The 17863-nt window shown below is 40.5% G+C and overlaps 1 protein-coding gene across 1 annotated transcript in view; it reads right to left on the bottom strand.

Moving 5' to 3' along the window:
• Positions 1-971: 971 nt before the first annotated feature.
• Positions 972-17863, bottom strand: part of LOC139725566 (glypican-6-like) — a gene marked incomplete at its 3' end in the record, with an annotated part of 108571 nt that continues 91679 nt past the window's right edge. Inside the window, exons 7-9 of the mRNA XM_071636655.1 lie at positions 3331-3738; positions 2136-2335; positions 972-1062 (exon numbers count right to left, since the gene is read on the bottom strand). Of these exons, the coding sequence (XP_071492756.1) occupies positions 972-1062; positions 2136-2335; positions 3331-3738 (699 nt within the window). The remainder of the gene's footprint in view (positions 1063-2135; positions 2336-3330; positions 3739-17863) is intronic.

Raw genomic sequence — 17863 nt, 5'->3', positions numbered from 1 at the left:
TGCTCCGGGTCGATCAGCAAAACATCTCCAAATATTTCCCCCAGACTCCGCCACATCATCTTGTTGAGTTGTGACCACCTGTTGCGAAGTCTCAGATGCACCCGATTCCTCCACACCCCCACCCCCTTCCAGGAAAGGGTTAAACAAAATAAGAGAAGATAGAGAGAGACAGAGAAAGTGGGAGAGGAGTTCCTTGACTTGAAGTCATCAACATCTGAGAAAGATGATGGCAGCCAGGGAGAGTAGGGACAGGAGGATGGGGCTACAGACGTGGAGAGACGATGCGCCCCCGTCCGCCGGCAATCTCGTCGGACGGTAGAGAGGGTCTTCGAAGTTTGTGCTGTAGGGGAAGAGACCGGTGTCATCCGGGCCATCTGTACCATCCCCGGAGCCACTCCCGCTACCTGATCCACTGTAGTACCCCTCACCTGGACATCATGGAAGGTAGAGGGAGAATTAAAGTGGCAGAGAGATGGAGGGAGAAAGAGTTGAGAGGGGGGATGGAGACACAGATGAATGAAAAGGATTAATCATTACTGAATTTCATCGGGCTACAGAGGGACATTTCTTGAAAGTGAAAAATACACAAATGGCTGGTGATTCAGAAATCAATGTACATTTTCAGAATTTTTGTTTTTGTTTCTTAGCAACTGCATGGTTATCATAAAGGGACCAAATGTTAATTCAGGGGAAAATATTGCTTTATTTGCAGGCTCGTTAACTCAGTTAAAATGAGGTGACAACATAACAAGCTAAGATGGGTCGTATCTGGGGCTACTCATTCTCGCCACATTTGGGGAGGGCTGTTCATCTGGTGCTACTCAAGAATACACTGATCAAATACAAGTGAGGAATTTGAAATTGAGATTCAGCCCCGTTTCTCACCATTGTCAATCCACACGGCATCCTCGCCGTTGTAGGCGCTCTGCAGTTGGTGCGTTATCATCCGGAGGGTGGTGATGACCGTTTCGGACGCCAAAAACAGCCCGCGACGTCTCAATGTTGACCTCGGGGTTGTTGACCTGGCTGGAGATGCCATTGCCCACTAGATCGTGCTCGTATCTGGGAAGAGGAGGAGGAGCAAGATTTACTTTCACTGGTCTGGTCAACACATAAAACATCACTTCTAGAGAACCTCTCTCAGAATGAGCAGGCACTAACACATGCCAGTGATGCTGTCATGGCTGTACATTCATATATACTTTCATAAAATGGGCATATGCATGCAAACCCACTAACGCCTGTACAAGCCAAGTTCAGATGTCCAGGAATTACTGCCTCATACTCACATTCCAATGAGATTTTCTCTCATCGGTCATTCATCGGAAGCAAAGTTTGTCACTTCCGGCCACCCGCCGAAGTGTATCAAATCACAGTCCGATGTATCCGACTTTGTTGGTCGACTATCAGGTCAGTGTCAGACATATCGGGGTATGATCCGATGAGGCAAGATTGTCCGATGAGGATCACGCGCGACATGTCTGACACTCACCTGGTGCTCAACCAAGTCGGATTCATCCGACTGCAATCCGATACACTTCAATGGGTGGCCGGAGACAACAAACTTTGCTTCCGATGAGTGAACTCTGAGAAAAAAAAATCTCTGTGGAATAAGGGTATTACAAAATAAAAAATCAATAATTTTGTGCCAGAAGCAAATGTTCTTTTCCATCCCTGTAAATTCATTCTTCACACACCTCCAGAAGGATGACTGATTCATAATATTGACATTGGCCAGAAATTACAACTGATCACACAACTCAGTGTATTCATAAAAATGGTTTAAGCCCAAAATTAACAATGAGCATGACCAAATCTTCTTAACATTTCTTCAATTCACAAATTAATGACATGAACTCCCTCCTGAACACACCTTCCAACTTCTTCTCTATCAAAAACAAAACTACCTACATACCTTACTGTAAGCATATTCTCAGTTTTTCTATTAGAAAAAAAAATCCTTTTGAATTCCTGAAATTCCTTCTGAATGCATCACCATCCACATGAAATTCTCTTTTTGAAAAAAAAAAAATGAAAGAAAAAAACAAACAAAACAAGAAACAGAAGGTGGATTCCAGCCAGAAACAAAGACCGAGCAAACCTGCTGTTGAAACTAAAATTCCTACTTAACACACCTTCCTACGGCTCGTCCATTCCAGCAATTCTCCTCCTCCGACACATCCGCAGCGATACCCTCGTCATCGCAGATCATGTAGGGCAGGACAGACCAGAAGGGACGGCTGTCCCGCAGACGCTTCAGGACATCCTTGATGAGTCGGTCCAGATTGGTGCCGGCAGCATTCGGGGGTCGGCTGTCCCTGTACGACTGGCCACCCTGCCAAGGTAGGAGGAGTATAAGATGTGGCATTATGAAAAAACACACACGAAAAAAAAACAGTTTCTATACGGCACTCAAATGGACATTTTGGGAAGGGCCTTATACTTTGTATCAGGCTAGTGGCCATGCATTTCGTGCTAGCTAGCGGGAAAGTGGTGCGGGGGGGCCAGCACCATCATGGCCCAATACTTTCAATGTTTCCTTCACTTTTGCTCGCTTCTTTGAGGAGAACAATGAGGTTTGGATTCTAATATCATACAAGTGACAATGGCAGAAACAATGTACATTTCTTCACATGAACATTTCATCACATGAACTTCTCACAGATATTAAACGGCTGATTTCCTAATCTCAAACAACAGTGCATATCAACTGACATGACATGAAAATTTCAGTGTTGAAAGTATATTCTATTATATTGGCAATCTTGAGTTTATGAATGCATGCAGTTTGACACGACTGACTCACTTGTAAGTTTATAAAGCCTCATCAACAATAGCCATATGATAGGATAGATATTGATACTACTTCTTGACATAAAAGCCAGGATATGATGGAAGCTATCACTGAATACTACCAGCATGAAAATGCAGGCAGGCAACAACATGAAAATAGTTCACTTCCTATTACGCAAGGTGCAAGAATTATTAGTAGCTGCTTTTTTAAAACACTTTGCAAATAGAAGGGAAAAGAATCTTTATTTGCTTCAGCCCTCTGACAGATCAGCATTTTAAAGTGCTTGTTTACATCAGCCTTGATCACATACAGTCATGCAAGATAAACACATTGATCCTCTTGATTTGAATGAACATTTCCCACCAAAGATCAATACATAATGTACATAAATCATCAATATTCCTGCAACAGGCATTTTCTTTAAATAGACAAAACTAGAAGTGATGTAATTTACAAGTTCACGATATCATGCTTTGCAGGGTTTAAGTTGGTGGGGTGCAAACATTTCATCTACATTTTGAAACGTGTCTCCTTACCGAGCGGCGTCCGCCATCTCCTCTTTGACCAGGGCGCCCTCGCCTGCCCTGGAGCCCCCTTAGCAACTCCTCCCTGGTGACATTGCTCAGTGCTCCATTGTCCTGTTCAAGCTCCCCAGTCATCATCTCCTCTTCTTCCTCCTCCTCCTCTTCCTCTTCTTCAACCTCTGGTGATGTGGTGATCGTTGCTCCGGTTTCAATCTCCTCCTCCCCTTCCTCCTCCATCTCGCCTTCCTCTGCCACCTCCTGCTCCACTCCCAGATCCTCTGCATCTTCGTCCTCCACCTCCGGTACCTTACTGGTGGGCACGCCCTCTACCACTGCTGGGGGCTGGGGTGGAGCTGACCCGGTATCTGCTTCCCTACGGAGTCTTGATCCGGATGATGGGATTCCACATCCATTAAACACCTACAAACACAGATACATTTGCACAGAAAAGAAAAATGGAGGGAAATTAGTTTTCTTTAGGCATGCATGATAAACCTCTCTACATTACCACTACAAATTAAGTCCCTCTTCACCCGTTGAGGACGAGTCCCGAGTATACTCAGGCACGTGTCTATGGGAAATGCGTGCTGTAGCAAAATCATTCCATCCTCAACGGGTTAAACTGGGTACACAAATACCACCTAAAAATTCACTTACAGATTAAGCCTGGAAATTGTCTCCAAGAGTGCCTACAAGGCAGACATATGATTTGATACTTGCAAACAAAACAGAAACACAAAAATACACACATACATTTGATAGACATTGATAGTTTTCTCTCAGTTTCCACACAAAAAAGAATTTAATCTGACTCTAGACTGAAGGATGAAAAGTAAAATATTGGAGACAAGTTGTCATATAATGCATCCATCTGTGATTTCAGACACTCTTACATGGGAAAGCTAACCCATTACTTTCTAAGTTAGGTGATGAATGTACATCAAATTCTGTTTTTCAGTGTCTGTTACGCTGTGCGTCTAGACATCCACTGCCATCAGCATCACATGGTGACATAGGAGTAGGCCCTATATGCATGAATATATGTATGTTCGGCAAGTTGCCAATTTCAGACATGATGGTCTGTTTCATATCTACGGTCATATCCTTCCAAAACTACTCCATACCACATCCCTCTTCTTCTTTTTCATGGCTCATATGTATCAATACCACATTCCCCCTTCTTCTTCTCATGACACACAGATATCAATGTTGAAGAATATGTCAAAATCTCTTTCTTCAAGGAAGTAATGTGTGACCAATTAACCAGGTGAAGGATCGAAGGATCTGAGCCTCAGCAAGCATCACATCGCCTTGACTTCTGAACTCGTTGCTTCCCAGAAAATGTCATTAAGTTGGTGTTGTTTAACATGTCATGCCCTCATCCAAGGAATCTGATTCAATTTCTTTTTGTGTCAATTCAATTTGGGCATTTTTTACTGCATTATTCACTCTCTTCTGGAATTCACTCCAAAGTTTGCAATGCACCGTCTTAGGGCTGCTAGAACTTGACACTGCTGCTCGTATGTCACAGAAATTTTCCATCACAACATTCTCTTCGTATTATTCTCTTTCTTCCGTCTCACACAGACTGAAACTTGGGAAGCTACAGGCCGTTTGCATGCAGGCATGGAAGGAAACCTAATAAATTGATCCACATTATTGAATTTGATAGGCACGGTGGCAAATATAACTGAAAAAGAGTCTCGTAATGTGGCAATGGCTGCAATAACTCGGCAACAGGTGGGCCCCAAATTATGTGATTGATTTGTAGACAGGTGGATCTCTAATGGGGGGAACACTCATGAACCTCTCCTGGGGGGCAGCTAGGGTAAGCGGGTCGCGGGTCCATGCCTCTTTCCCTACGAACTCTCACGGAGAATGCTACTGTCGCAAGACTTCCAATTCTACGACCTCGGTACCCACTGCATCCCCATATCTACATCCACTGAACTCGGAGCAGGTGAATACACTTTCAAAGTCGGCACCGATTGACTTGCTCGGAATGAAGCCTACCAGTTCAGCCCCCCATGGCAGGGCTGCGGCTTCTGGGGAAATAAATAATGCATCTTCATCCATCCCCTGCTTTTTTTCCCCTCTCTCTCTCTCTTTCTCTCTATAGATCTATCTATCTAAAACATCATGATCGCTCATGGTGATAGCATATACGTGACTCATATGTTCACATTTTTGTCCGTAATATTGCAGGAACTCATGCTACTTCAAGCGACAAGCATGTCATCATCAATGGGGTAACAAAAGCTTGTATCTAAAATCTTTAGTGAAAATCACTTTTTAGGATTAATCATCAGATAATCAGTCCAGTGATGACCTGTCCAAATCCTAGCTGTCTTACCCCCAAAACAATGGCGTGTCAGAGAAAAGTTGATCCCATTTGATACATTGTTTTGGCTTTTATCTTTTATGTTTTTTTGGGTTTTTTTTTTTTTGCTTTCTAAAACATAAGACTTATTTGAGATTTTTCACCCCAAAAGCTAAGTACTGTAAACAAGGAAACATGGTATATTAATTTTTGCGTTAACTTATGGGTAGCACAAATTCCAAAACCCCTGACTGAAACCCAAGATTGTCTTTGCAAATTTTGAACTTGTTGACTCGTGTGTTTCGATCAGGCAGCGCCAAATCAAGAGCCTGCGAATCTGTTTTTGAGTCAGGCAGCGCAAAAAATGAATCGCGCGAAAATATTGAAGTTCACAGTAGGGCCTATATGCTAATTTAATTTTTTGCTAGTTACACCTTCAGTCCTATCAGCACTCTTGTGTGCAAAATGTCAATGGCATTTAGGCCTAACCCTTTGTGTAACAATTCGCAGAGAAGACCCCATAGCATTGTGCATACTGTCCAAAGTCCCTGGCAGAGATAGGGTTAAATGTGTGGTTAAAGGGATTGTATAGTTTTGGTTGGGACCTAATTTCAGGTTTCTAATAATTTTTGGTGAGATAACGAGAAACCTCTTATGAAATATGAAAGAGCATGTAATTCCATGAGGAATTCAATGTTTATTTTTATGAAAATTGGTCTTAAAATAGCTGAGATATCCGAAACAGAGCGATTCTAATAAGTGTGGGACCCACACTTTATTACGATCGCTTTGTTTTACTTTGTTTTTGGATGTTTCAGTCATACCAAACCCGATTTTCATCAAATAAACGTAGAATTCCTTTTAAAATGGTATGTTCTGTACTATTTCATAAGTGTTTTCTTGGTATCTCGCAAAAAGTTAAATGCCCAATTCTCATCTCCACCAATACTCTACCTTCCCTTTAAGACAGATCTATGTGCTCACTGGAAAAATAAAGACAAATTATGGCAACGATATGTACTACATCTCCACTATGGGAGAGAGCAACACAACCTTTGAGCAGAAGAAAACTCATTCTGTTTCTGAAGGTAGCATCTCAAGCAGGAGCACTTTCAGCTGTCTCCAAGTGTAGCTACTGACAGCGGCCCAAGAACACATACCTCATCCACCTGCTTAAAGTCGTGACCAGGCATAAAAACTACCACAGTATCCAACCTTGGGCTTGCAAGCATGGCATAAAACAACATAATACTGCTTGAAGAGTATCCTTCAGCATCAAATCAGGCTAGGAAGTGTGGTGCTCATGAAATAACAATCAAGGTGAAAGCCAAAGATTCGATCATCAGCATGATGATTGAGCTCCGGAGAAGAAGTTTGTGAGGAACCGACAGTCGAGCAAGAGATGAGCAATCTCTATTTATGTTTTGATTAACCCGTTGAAGACAGGCTGATTTTGCTATACACATTTCCCATAGACTCCTGCCTGGGTTTTTTGGATATCTCAGCCATTTCAAAACCGATTTTCATCAAATAAACTTTTGATACCCCTTAGAATTGCATGCTCTTTGACATCTCATAGAGTGGTTTCTGAATATCTCTTGCAAAATGTTAAAAGCTAAATTTTCACCTCGACCAGAACTGTACACACCCTATAACGGCCATCAAATTCTAACTGAATTTGTAATGCTGACTTTGACAAAGAGGTAGATTCTCATTTACATGTGTCACAAACCTTTTTTTTCCCCATCTACATGCCTTCTTGCTCTTTGATGTTCTACCTTTTCATACCACATTGACCCCTAAATCATTTCAAGACAGCGTGTGGTGTCCAAGAATTATATCTTTCGGGTGAAATTTGCACGTATTTGTACCAGATAAACTTGAAAAACGACATAACACATGTTGTATTGGATATATTCTACAATACGTAATTTTTCCAATGCATTCAAAAGATACTGTAACACAAGGAAGGTTTGCGTGCATTTAAATTTTGCAAATTTCGTGAGAGCCAAGATTCGCGAAATTAAAATGCGCGCGAAAGTTCTTGTCTACACTATACACATTGAATGTTAGAGGCAACTTGGGAAAATTTCATGCTGCGGAAAAAGGCTGTCGGCTCCAATTTGCAAAAATGTTATGACGCGAAAATATCGTGTTTTACAGCATTATGCTCTTTCTTCACAAAATATGATCATGTAGGACCCCATAGTTGAAGTGAATGTTATGATTGAATCATGAATTCAATGTTAGGGATTTTCACTGCAAAAGCTTTTAATCCAAGCTCTAATGGACCTTTTATTATTAATGTTATTATTTTTACTTCAGACCCTCGTGATTCTCTTCTCAAACAATCCTAATATTATATCTCATTACACTGACAGCTTTTATTTGTCATCTTATTACATAGCCTTCTGACTCATGCCCACCATTAATCAGCAATCTCCTGTACTGACAAGAGAAGACACAATTTGGCTCTGGAGTTAGTCACCGTATCCATGGCAACCACCAATATTTGTTCTATTATTCTTTTCTGGCGGACAGTTGATGCCAAAACGGGTGATGAGATCCACTGGACAGGTTCTGGATGCAGCGACAGAGGCCTGGCAGAATATATCAAGTCATAATAAAAGGCTGTCCAGTCCGATACAAATTGTGTCCCAATATCTGGCAGATACCATTTAATGATGGGGGGGGGGGGGGGGGGGGGGGGGGGAGACAGGCTTGTATGGGTGAAGGTGGTTGGGAGAACTCTTTTGTCTCTTTGGAAATGTTATCCTTCCACTGCCCCTCCCCTCCCCCTCCCCCCCCCCCCCCCAAAAAAAAATAAAAAAAAAAAGGAGGGGGATTTAACCACTGCCATGCAATTAGCCTATTGACTCTTAAGATTTTTTTTTATGTCACTTTGATCTTCACATGACAAATGAAAACTGTACTGTATCAATCAACGAATGAGTCAGTCACTGCGAAGTCATTTGTGCATGACTAAGTGATAGACCCATCTATAAAATGAATACAAGTCGAAACATTTATGTGACTGCCTATTGGAAGATGACTTCTCCTCCTCTCCCTCCTTATCCCTCTCCTTTCCAAAAAGTTGTGACATAATAAGAATAAATAATAAAAATATCAATTTATAAAGTGTAAAACCTAAGTACATAATATATTCTTCTGCGCTACAAAAGCTTCTGATATACAAATGATAATGGATAATTGTATGGATTGATATATTCCTCCATGTGACTGGGGTTTAGTTGGATGTTCATTCCTGTCTATTTTTCTATAATTTGTCTCAAAAAATCATCCTAATCAAAAAAATTACCTTAACTATTCAGGGTTCTCGCCAGGAATTTCTTCACGCTTGTCGGCATTTATGCGCGCTGTTCTGGGGGTGGGTACAGGAGGGGGGTTCCCCCTCCCGCGCGAAGCGCGGAAGCCTTCGCTAATGCTCAATATACAACACAGATAATCGCCGCTAAAATGCCACTAAATGCGACATTTTCACGGAGATGTAATGAACGTTGTGAGGGGCATATTCTCACAGAAACAATGCAGAAACTCCATACCTTTTGTTAGCGGCAGTTCCTAAATAAAAGAGAAGTAGGTGCCGATGGTGAAGGTTCCGATTTCTTTTAGGCCTTTCCTGTTTCACCGTTGCAATAATTAGCCGTCTCTGCATCGCAACAACGCGCGCCGTGTTGCTTTCTCGCCGTCTGCTCGACCACGTGGTAGGCTTACTGCATGCAGATGCGCGAGAAGCGATCGAGAACTTAGTTTCGGGACATCGTTGCACTTTCCTTTCTGGGTATACTGCGGTAGTTTGGCCGTGACATCAAAGAGATATCATACAAAAATGTAATGATGGTCATTATTCCGAAGGTTTGTTTAGTCATAAAATGAAACGATTCATTACTGAGTACTTCAAAGGTTTGTAATCGAAAACAACAACAACATCAAAGGTCGGTACTACAGATGAATGTTCAAAATAAAACTGATTTTGTTCGAAGATTAACAAGCATTTTTTCTTTATTATTTTCCGATCAACGAACCTTCAGAAAGGAATCTATCATCTATCATCGTTACTGTTTCGGAATAACAAACCTTCAGAATACGAAAACACCGTTTTGGGGCCGTTGTATTCCGAAATTATACTGGCAGAACATTCGAAATAACAAAATTGATTTCGTTTGGATATAAACGAATATTTTCTCCTTTATCATTTTTCTATTAACGATCATTCAAAATTAAGAATGTAGAGTATTATTTTGCCATTATTCTTTCGGAGTAACGAACCCTCAGGGTAAGAAAACTGTAACCGTTTTCATTTCTTCTTTATCGTTTTCCGATTAACGATCGTTCAGAATAAAGAATCTTAAGTATTTTATCGTTATTCTTTCGCAGTAACGAACCTTCAGAGTAAAAGAAAACTGTAACCGTTTTGGGGCCGTCGTTTTGTTCTGGAATTTCACTGACATAAACGTTCGAAATAACAAAACTGATTTCGTTGTGAAATGAACGGACATTTTTTTAAAATCATATTTGGATTAACGAACCTTCAGAATAAGGAGTCTAGCATTATTTTATCATTAATCTGTCGGAGCAACGAACCCTCAGAGTAAGAAAATTGCATCTGTTTTTGGGCAGTAATTGTTTTATTCCAAATTTCACTGGCAAAACGTTCGAAATGACGCACTGATTTCGTTTTGAAATTTTACGGACGTCTTTCTTTATTCAATCTTCGGTTAACGAACCTTCAGAATAAAGAATCTACAATTTATTATTTTTATCATTACTACTTCTGTCGGAATAACAGACCCTTAGAGTATGAAAACACGCTGTTTTGTGCCGTCGTTTTATTCCAAAATTTCACTGACAGAAACGTTCGAAATAACAAAACTGATTTCGTTGTGAAATGAACGGACAATTTTTCTTAATCATTTTTTGATTAACGAACCTTCAGAATAAGGAATCTAGCATTATTTTATCATTAATCTGTCGGAGTAACGAACCCTCAGAGTAAGAAAACTGCAACTGTTTTTTGGGCAGTCGTTTTATTCCAAAATTTCACTGGCAAAACGTTCGAAATGACGCACTGATTTCGTTTTGAAATTTACGGACATATTTCTTTTATTTTTATTTGATTTTCGGTTAACGAACCTTCAGAATAAAGAATCTACAATTTATTATTTTGTCATTACTATTTCTGTCGGAATAACAGACCCTTAGAGAACGAAAACACGCTGTTTTGTGCCGTCGTTTTATTCCGAAATTTCACTGGCAGAACGTTCGAAATAACAAAACTGATTTCGTTGTGAAATGAACGGACATTTTTTCTTAATCATTTTTTGGATTAACGAACCTTCAGAATAAAGAATCTAGCATCATTTTATCATTAATCTGTCGGAGTAACAAAAAAAAAATGAACCTTGGTGGTGATAACTGATGCTGGTGTAGAGAAAAACAAAGACAGCTCGCTCATAAGATGCTTCCTTCTTTCAGTTTATTTTCTCCCCAGTCATTCCTATCGTTCTCCCATGAACCCCTGCCATGCACGGACGATGAACAAAACAAAATGTTACCGATGCTGCAGTGAAAAAAAAAAAGAAACACATCCTCGATGCAAATTATCTACACCTTTAAGTTTAACAAATTGATGTTCGTAATGAAGAATAAAAAAAAAACACGACCACAAGCAGTGGGGGAACTTGATATCATGGCTTGTGGAAATTTCCACGAAATTTCCACGAAAGCCAGGTGTCAGATAGAGGAATGCCGCGCGTACTGCCACCTTGCTTCAGTGGTCGTAAACAGCGTGTACATAGCATGTAAACCAACTGGGAACATTGATGTATGATCATCATTTATTTTCTGCCCATGAAGGCACCCTAACCCACCTTTTAACAAACCAAGCCAGAAGCACGTGGAGCATTACGTACGTTGAACTTGAAAGACCATCATGACAGAATTACTATAAATTTCGGCCCGGAAAAGGAAAATGGAATATTCACGAATGACGTTTACAAATCCATGGAAATTGAAAAGAATAAAATGGAACGCATGGCTTTTTAGATAAAAAAAAAAAAACAAAAAAAAAACCTACTGAAACTACCAAAACCAAAATAACAATTTGCATTCGCTTACTCCATCATACGGTCTTTTTTCTTTTCTTTTTTTTTTAACGAAAGATGGAGTTAATTTTCTCTCTGCGGCAATGCTTTGAACGCATCTAATTTTGCGTCATTGCCGATGGCCAGCTTCCTAAAGAATTGATACGAATCCTTTCAAATATACGAAACAAAGTCTAAAAATCCTGGATCCTGGCGGTGAATTCCGGTGGTATTATAAATCCTGCTCACTATCAAAATTTAATCATCTGTTCCTTGCGCCATTTTACCAACCAACTGTTCCTGAAAATTTCATCCTAATCTGTTCCCAAATTTTGACTTATTTTGCGAATAGAGAGACAGACAGGCAGACAAACTAACAAACAAACCAAAGCAGAAAAAAAAAATACAACCTTTGGCGGAGGGGGGCATGCATTTCATATCGTTTGTTTTTGCATAACCCGACAACAAGCGTGACAACAAGCGAGCACGTGTCAGCCTTCCTCAGCCTCCTTCGGCCTCCGACCCTCTCTTTCCGTCCTCTCTCTCCCTCTCACAATACACTGTACCGTTGTACATGCAGGCGGCTGTCTGGTCCTTTGTGCATGTGTGTGTGGATCCCAAATCAGAGCGCATGTCAGTGAGCAAGTGTGTGATGTGGTGTGTATCAGCTAGCACGTCGCTCTGTTGAGCCGCGTTGTTGTGATCGGTGCGGTGATTGCGTGGATAACTTTTTACGCTTGTATTTGTAAACTGCTGCTCCTTTCAACATCTAGCTTCTTTTCTAGCCAGATAATAAAGACTGAAAAAGGCGAGAAATTGGTCCGAACTTAGCTCGTCAAGCAAGTCACCCTTGTCGGCAAGTTCACGCGTGGTGTTACCCTTGTCGGCAAGTTTTACCCTTGTCGGCAATTGTTTCTTCAAACCGCACGCTTGTCGGCACCGACAAGGGTGATGTACGCTGGCGAGATCCCTGCTATTTGTTACAAAACCTGCATCACTTCTTCATTTTTTAAGGAAAAAAAGTACAGTTTCTTCATTTTCATGTTAAATCTTATAAGTTAATCACCACAAAACAATATATTCACAGTTTGTCAGAGCAATCCTTGAAATCTACATGAACACTGTCTAGCATTTCAGGCCTACCTGATGGACTGATCGCCACATAATGACCTTCGAAGGATAATTAGCTCAAGGACATAAATCTAAATCAAACATTTGCCCGCCATGTCATGAAATATACTGGAACTCTTTTTGTTTGGCCTACAAAGTGTATATGCCACAGAGTTTAGTTTGTATTATGTGACATCTATGGGTAACTGACAGTAAATTTGTGGGAATCTTTGCAGAACTATCCACCAGTCTGATATGGGTCATTGTCAAAAGGTAAAACAGAGCCTATAAATTAAAATCCACTGCACACAGCATGCGTTTACCTTGGGAATATGACAAGGTAGTTTTGCCGCAGACAGGGAACACTTAAAATTATAACCCATATTCCTAACCATCAGTATGGATACAATAATACCAACGGGTCAAGAGGAAAACAGAATGAGAGAAAAAGGAGGAAAGTAATATATAACACGATACTCTGAATCTTTCTCTCTCTTCCCCCTCTTTCTCTTCAAGTGGGCCTACTTTTTTGTGTGATGTGATTGTCTGTAGAGCCTAGTGTTCCAAAATCCTTCCCTTCAATACACCGCAGCGAAGGAGGAAGAAAGGAGAACGGGGAAATGAATGAGGAAAGGTAAGCATGGGATCGAAAAGGGAGAAATTTGTAATTCAAGAAGTCTGTCCCTACACAAACTTCCCACCAGATAAGAACTCCTGAATAATGCGGGGGAGCAACAGGGGAAGGGGAAAGGGAGGAGAGATGTGGGAGGAATTAGGGTGTTGGGCACGTGTATGACACTGTAATACACCAAAGGAGATCCGTTAACACCTCTCATTACACCCTTGATATCAATCTGGATAGTGTATATCAGTGTAATGACAAAGCTTCCAGCACCATGTGGTTCATTAACTTTAATGGACCTCTTCTAACAGATGTTGGGCCCAAATAGGATAATTTTGCAATTTAAACTTTTTTATGAAATAATTAAACTTTTTTTTCTTTACCAATGAGTGCCATAAACTAAGAATCAGATGTTTCTTTAGGGGTTTTTTCCAAAGAAAATTAAAAGTCTGCTTCCAACTTCCTTGCAGGAATTATGCTAATACAGGAAACTGAAAACTGTCTGGAACTAAATAGCTGAAAGAGCATTTTTGGTGAAGTTGGGGAAAAAGATAAGGGGTATGACTATCAAAGAAAGTAATATATTTTCCAAGATGCTACAAAATCGAAATGTCAAGTTACCTATGGCAACAAAACTCATTATGAAATTTATATGCTTTCTAACCACACACAAGAGTCATATGGCCAATTGTTTTCCATCAGGTTAACGAGAGAATTGCCCAAGCAATGCCCTGCAGTGAAGCAGAACTTTGACTTTCTAGTCCAGGAGTTTGGGCTGACATTTGTGATGGAGGGGGGAAAAAAGCCTATGACCTTCTTGAATGAAGGTTAAGTCTCTGTCTGTACTAGCAGTCATGTGATACCACAGTAGAGGGTGGTTGGAATCGGATCCAGGAACCAGGGTTCTCCCAAGACAGAAAGAAGGGGGCTGAGAAGAGGGGGCTTTTTTTCTCCCTCAACAGACTTGTACCAACAACCCTTGGGTATTATCAACACAGGCAAGAATTCATGTGGGGCTATAGAGAGCAAGGAGAGGGGGGAAAAACTTGGGATGAATGAAAACAAAATCTTTGTGAGGGGGGAAAAACAGGCCACGGAAAGAATAGAAGGAATAACAGAAAACGTTTAGGCATTCATTACAGGAGAAAAGAAAGAGAGTGCAAGTCTGGCCGTAAGGAGTGCGTGTCTATAGCACCTGCAGGTCTATATCACAGAAACTCCCATCCCTCTACCTTTGGTTATTACCTTGAACCTCCGGTTTACAGTACCTATCAATATACGTCCAAGAAGGGCACACCGACTGGAAGGAAAAACTAATGACTTTTTGAAAAATTGTGTGATCATGTCACTTTTGTTTTTTCATCAGCTTTCCTCTCATCCAGCACATAGATGGACCAAACTACCCTGACTAGGATTAGTAGGAATCATGTCGGAAAATTCAGAGAACAAAATGAATCTCAAGTTTTGCTGAGTTCACCGATATCAAATTTTTGGTAGATGAGAAGATTACACATCAAATTAACCTCTTGAGGACGAGTCCAGAGTATTCTCGGGCAGGTGTCTATGGGAAATGTCTGTTGTAGCAAAATCAGTCTATCCTCAATGGATTAAAGGTAAGTTGCACCGTTTCATCACTACAGTTTCTAGACATCAGAAATCATCATTAACAGAACAGAGAGATTAATCTATGAACCAACCAATGCAACTACAACAAAATGTGAAAGAATGATGAAGGGCCATCATATCCTCAGTGTTCATGTCTATTTCTATCAAACTGGAGACAAGTATCTCTACATCGAGACAATGGATCTGGAAATCAACCTGGAATCGCTCAGACATGTGTTCAACAAGCTGCTCAGCACTGAAGTTCACCTGACCAAAAGTCCTCTCCACGTCACGACTTCTTGGGGCGGATGGATCCAGGCGGTAATGATAAACATATGAAATTGACTGTTTGTTTTATCAGTCTAGACCTATCATACTGCCCGTTTCCTGTTATTTCAAGGCACTGACCTCAATGTCTCAATTGTACCACTTGACCTTAAAGGAAGTGTGAGCTATTTCTTTCTCCCTTAGCATCAACAGAGTATCAAAATGGACATGCTGTGGATTAGAATAATGAGTCACATGTTTAAATGTGTCCTACCCACATTTGCTGGTGAATCAAAGTCAAAAACTGGTCTCAGTTTCGACTCATGCAAACAAGGATATAATGATAATTACACTTCTCTCATACCAAATGAATGAATGAGTACTCAGTCGACTAAGTGGTCATTTAACCCGTGATGACAACTGACAAAAAAAAATTGACAACATAGCAACCTTGCTGAGCTTAAGTCAGTAGCTCATACTGACTAGGTTAGGCCTATATGGCATAAAGTGTCAAAAAATCAGCCATCTGCATACACAGTCTGAGGTGCACAAAACATTGCAGACTTCATAAAAACCAGGTGGGAGGATCAAAGGGATTTGTAAACTAGTTAACCTTAACCTTTAAATCTTTCCCAGTTTGGAAATACACAACAGGAGTTGAAAATCTAAGTGGTATCCTTGCAGGCATTTAAGGTTTCTCATTTGGACCTCAAGGACTTAAAATTTATGATTTATGAGCTCTGGATTTGGGCCAAAACCAATGGCCTATATACTAAAATACACCCCCCCCCCCCAAAAAAAAAAAGGAAAGAAAAACAAAACATCAAAGTCCTCTTCATTCTAATATGTGCATAAATATATTGCTGTGACCTTCCATGATTGGGTTGCTGACTTTCCGTTCTATTATACAGAATAGGTCCACTTGAATGAGGCATAGATTTATCTAGGATTGGTCATTAAAGTCCTCCTCAAAAACACTTCAAACCTCACAAGGAGTTGATTAAAACTTCATTCACATCACACTGCTAATGAGAGACAACAATTAGGGAGCAGAGATTATTATTAAAGAATTTCTGCAATCATGCTTCCCAATAAGCTGGCTTTAATTTGATGTCCAGCAGAGATAACACAATCTCCAGTGATGGGTCGACATTTGAAGACACACACCACACATGTAGAAACGGATGTTGCCCTCTCTCACGGACAGGTGCGCTGAGGTACAATGACGAATGCTGAGAGCGGAGAACGGACTGGGACTTTGTGGGTAAGAATCGTTTGGACCATGTGACAGCAAGCCCTTTGCCGTGATGTGCCCCATGTGTGGATTTTAATAACGCCGATGACATGAGCTCCGGCTAATTAGTCTGGTATTAATCGCTATAATCTCTTGCCCACCTGCCCGTGAGATCCCCCTATCTTTCCTCCAAACCGCCCCTACGTCGAAAGCGCCGGAGGGGAGACTTTTCCCCAGAAGCAGACACATATGGCATCTAATCCCTCGAGATTACGCAAAGTACAGTCAAGCCACGACGGGGAGACATTAATTCTCTTGGCAGAAAAATATCCTCCAAGATAGTTTAGAAGGAGAGCAGAGAGGAAAATATGATACATACTGTAGATCAATATAACTGTTAGCAAAAACTGAAGAAATTCAATTTGACGGTTGGCAAGTTTTTCTTCATGGCTCTGGAATACAGATGCAAAATATGTAGGTCGTACTGTCTAAAGCTGTTACTAAAGACTTTCACCATTCTCCTAGTACAATACTGTATATTGCACATATATTCACCACAAGTTTAAAGGGTGTGTACAGTTCTGGTCGAGGTGAGGATTTAGCTTTTAAAATTTTGCGAGATATTCAGAAATCACTCTATGAGATGTCAAAGAGCATGCAATTCTAAGGGGTATCAAAAGTTTATTTGATGAAAATTGGTTTTGAAGTGGCCGAGATATCCAAAAACAAGGTGAAACAAAGAGATCCTAATAAAGTTGTGGCCTGTAGTGTTTTATTATTTTCACTTTTTTGGATATCTCAGCCATATGAAAACCAATTTTCATCAAATAAACGTTGAATCCTTCTTAACATTACATACTCTTTCGTATTTCATTAGAGGTTTCTCATTATCTCACTTAGGAATGTAAAAAACATGAATCCCCACCTCAACAAGTACTGTACAGCTCCTTTAAGTGTTTGCAAATTGTGACATAATGCACTGTTCTGAGTGCCAGCATTTTGTGATAAAGATCCATAAGGATGGAATGAGCAACAAGTCTAATAACTGTATGGGAAGCACAGTTAGCTGCTCTCCAGCTAGGAGATGATGTGCTTGTATTTGTTAAATAGCGATATCTTGGCATGTTGGTAGTTCCACAGATATCAATCGACTCAAAAGAGTTGACAAAAATAAACTATTGCAAGATTATATGACATTCTTTTCTGTCATACCTATTCAAAATGAAATTCTGATGCCCAGAACAAAAACAAAACAAAAAAAAATCTGACTCATCATCGTAAAT

Source organism: Diadema antillarum, unplaced genomic scaffold, assembly GCF_040938485.1.
Source record: "Diadema antillarum isolate AM-2024a unplaced genomic scaffold, OU_Dant_1.0 seq00000049_RagTag, whole genome shotgun sequence".
Lineage (NCBI taxonomy): Eukaryota > Metazoa > Echinodermata > Echinoidea > Diadematoida > Diadematidae > Diadema > Diadema antillarum.
Note: the sequence above shows the minus strand (reverse complement) of the source record. Positions and strands in the feature narration are given on the sequence as shown.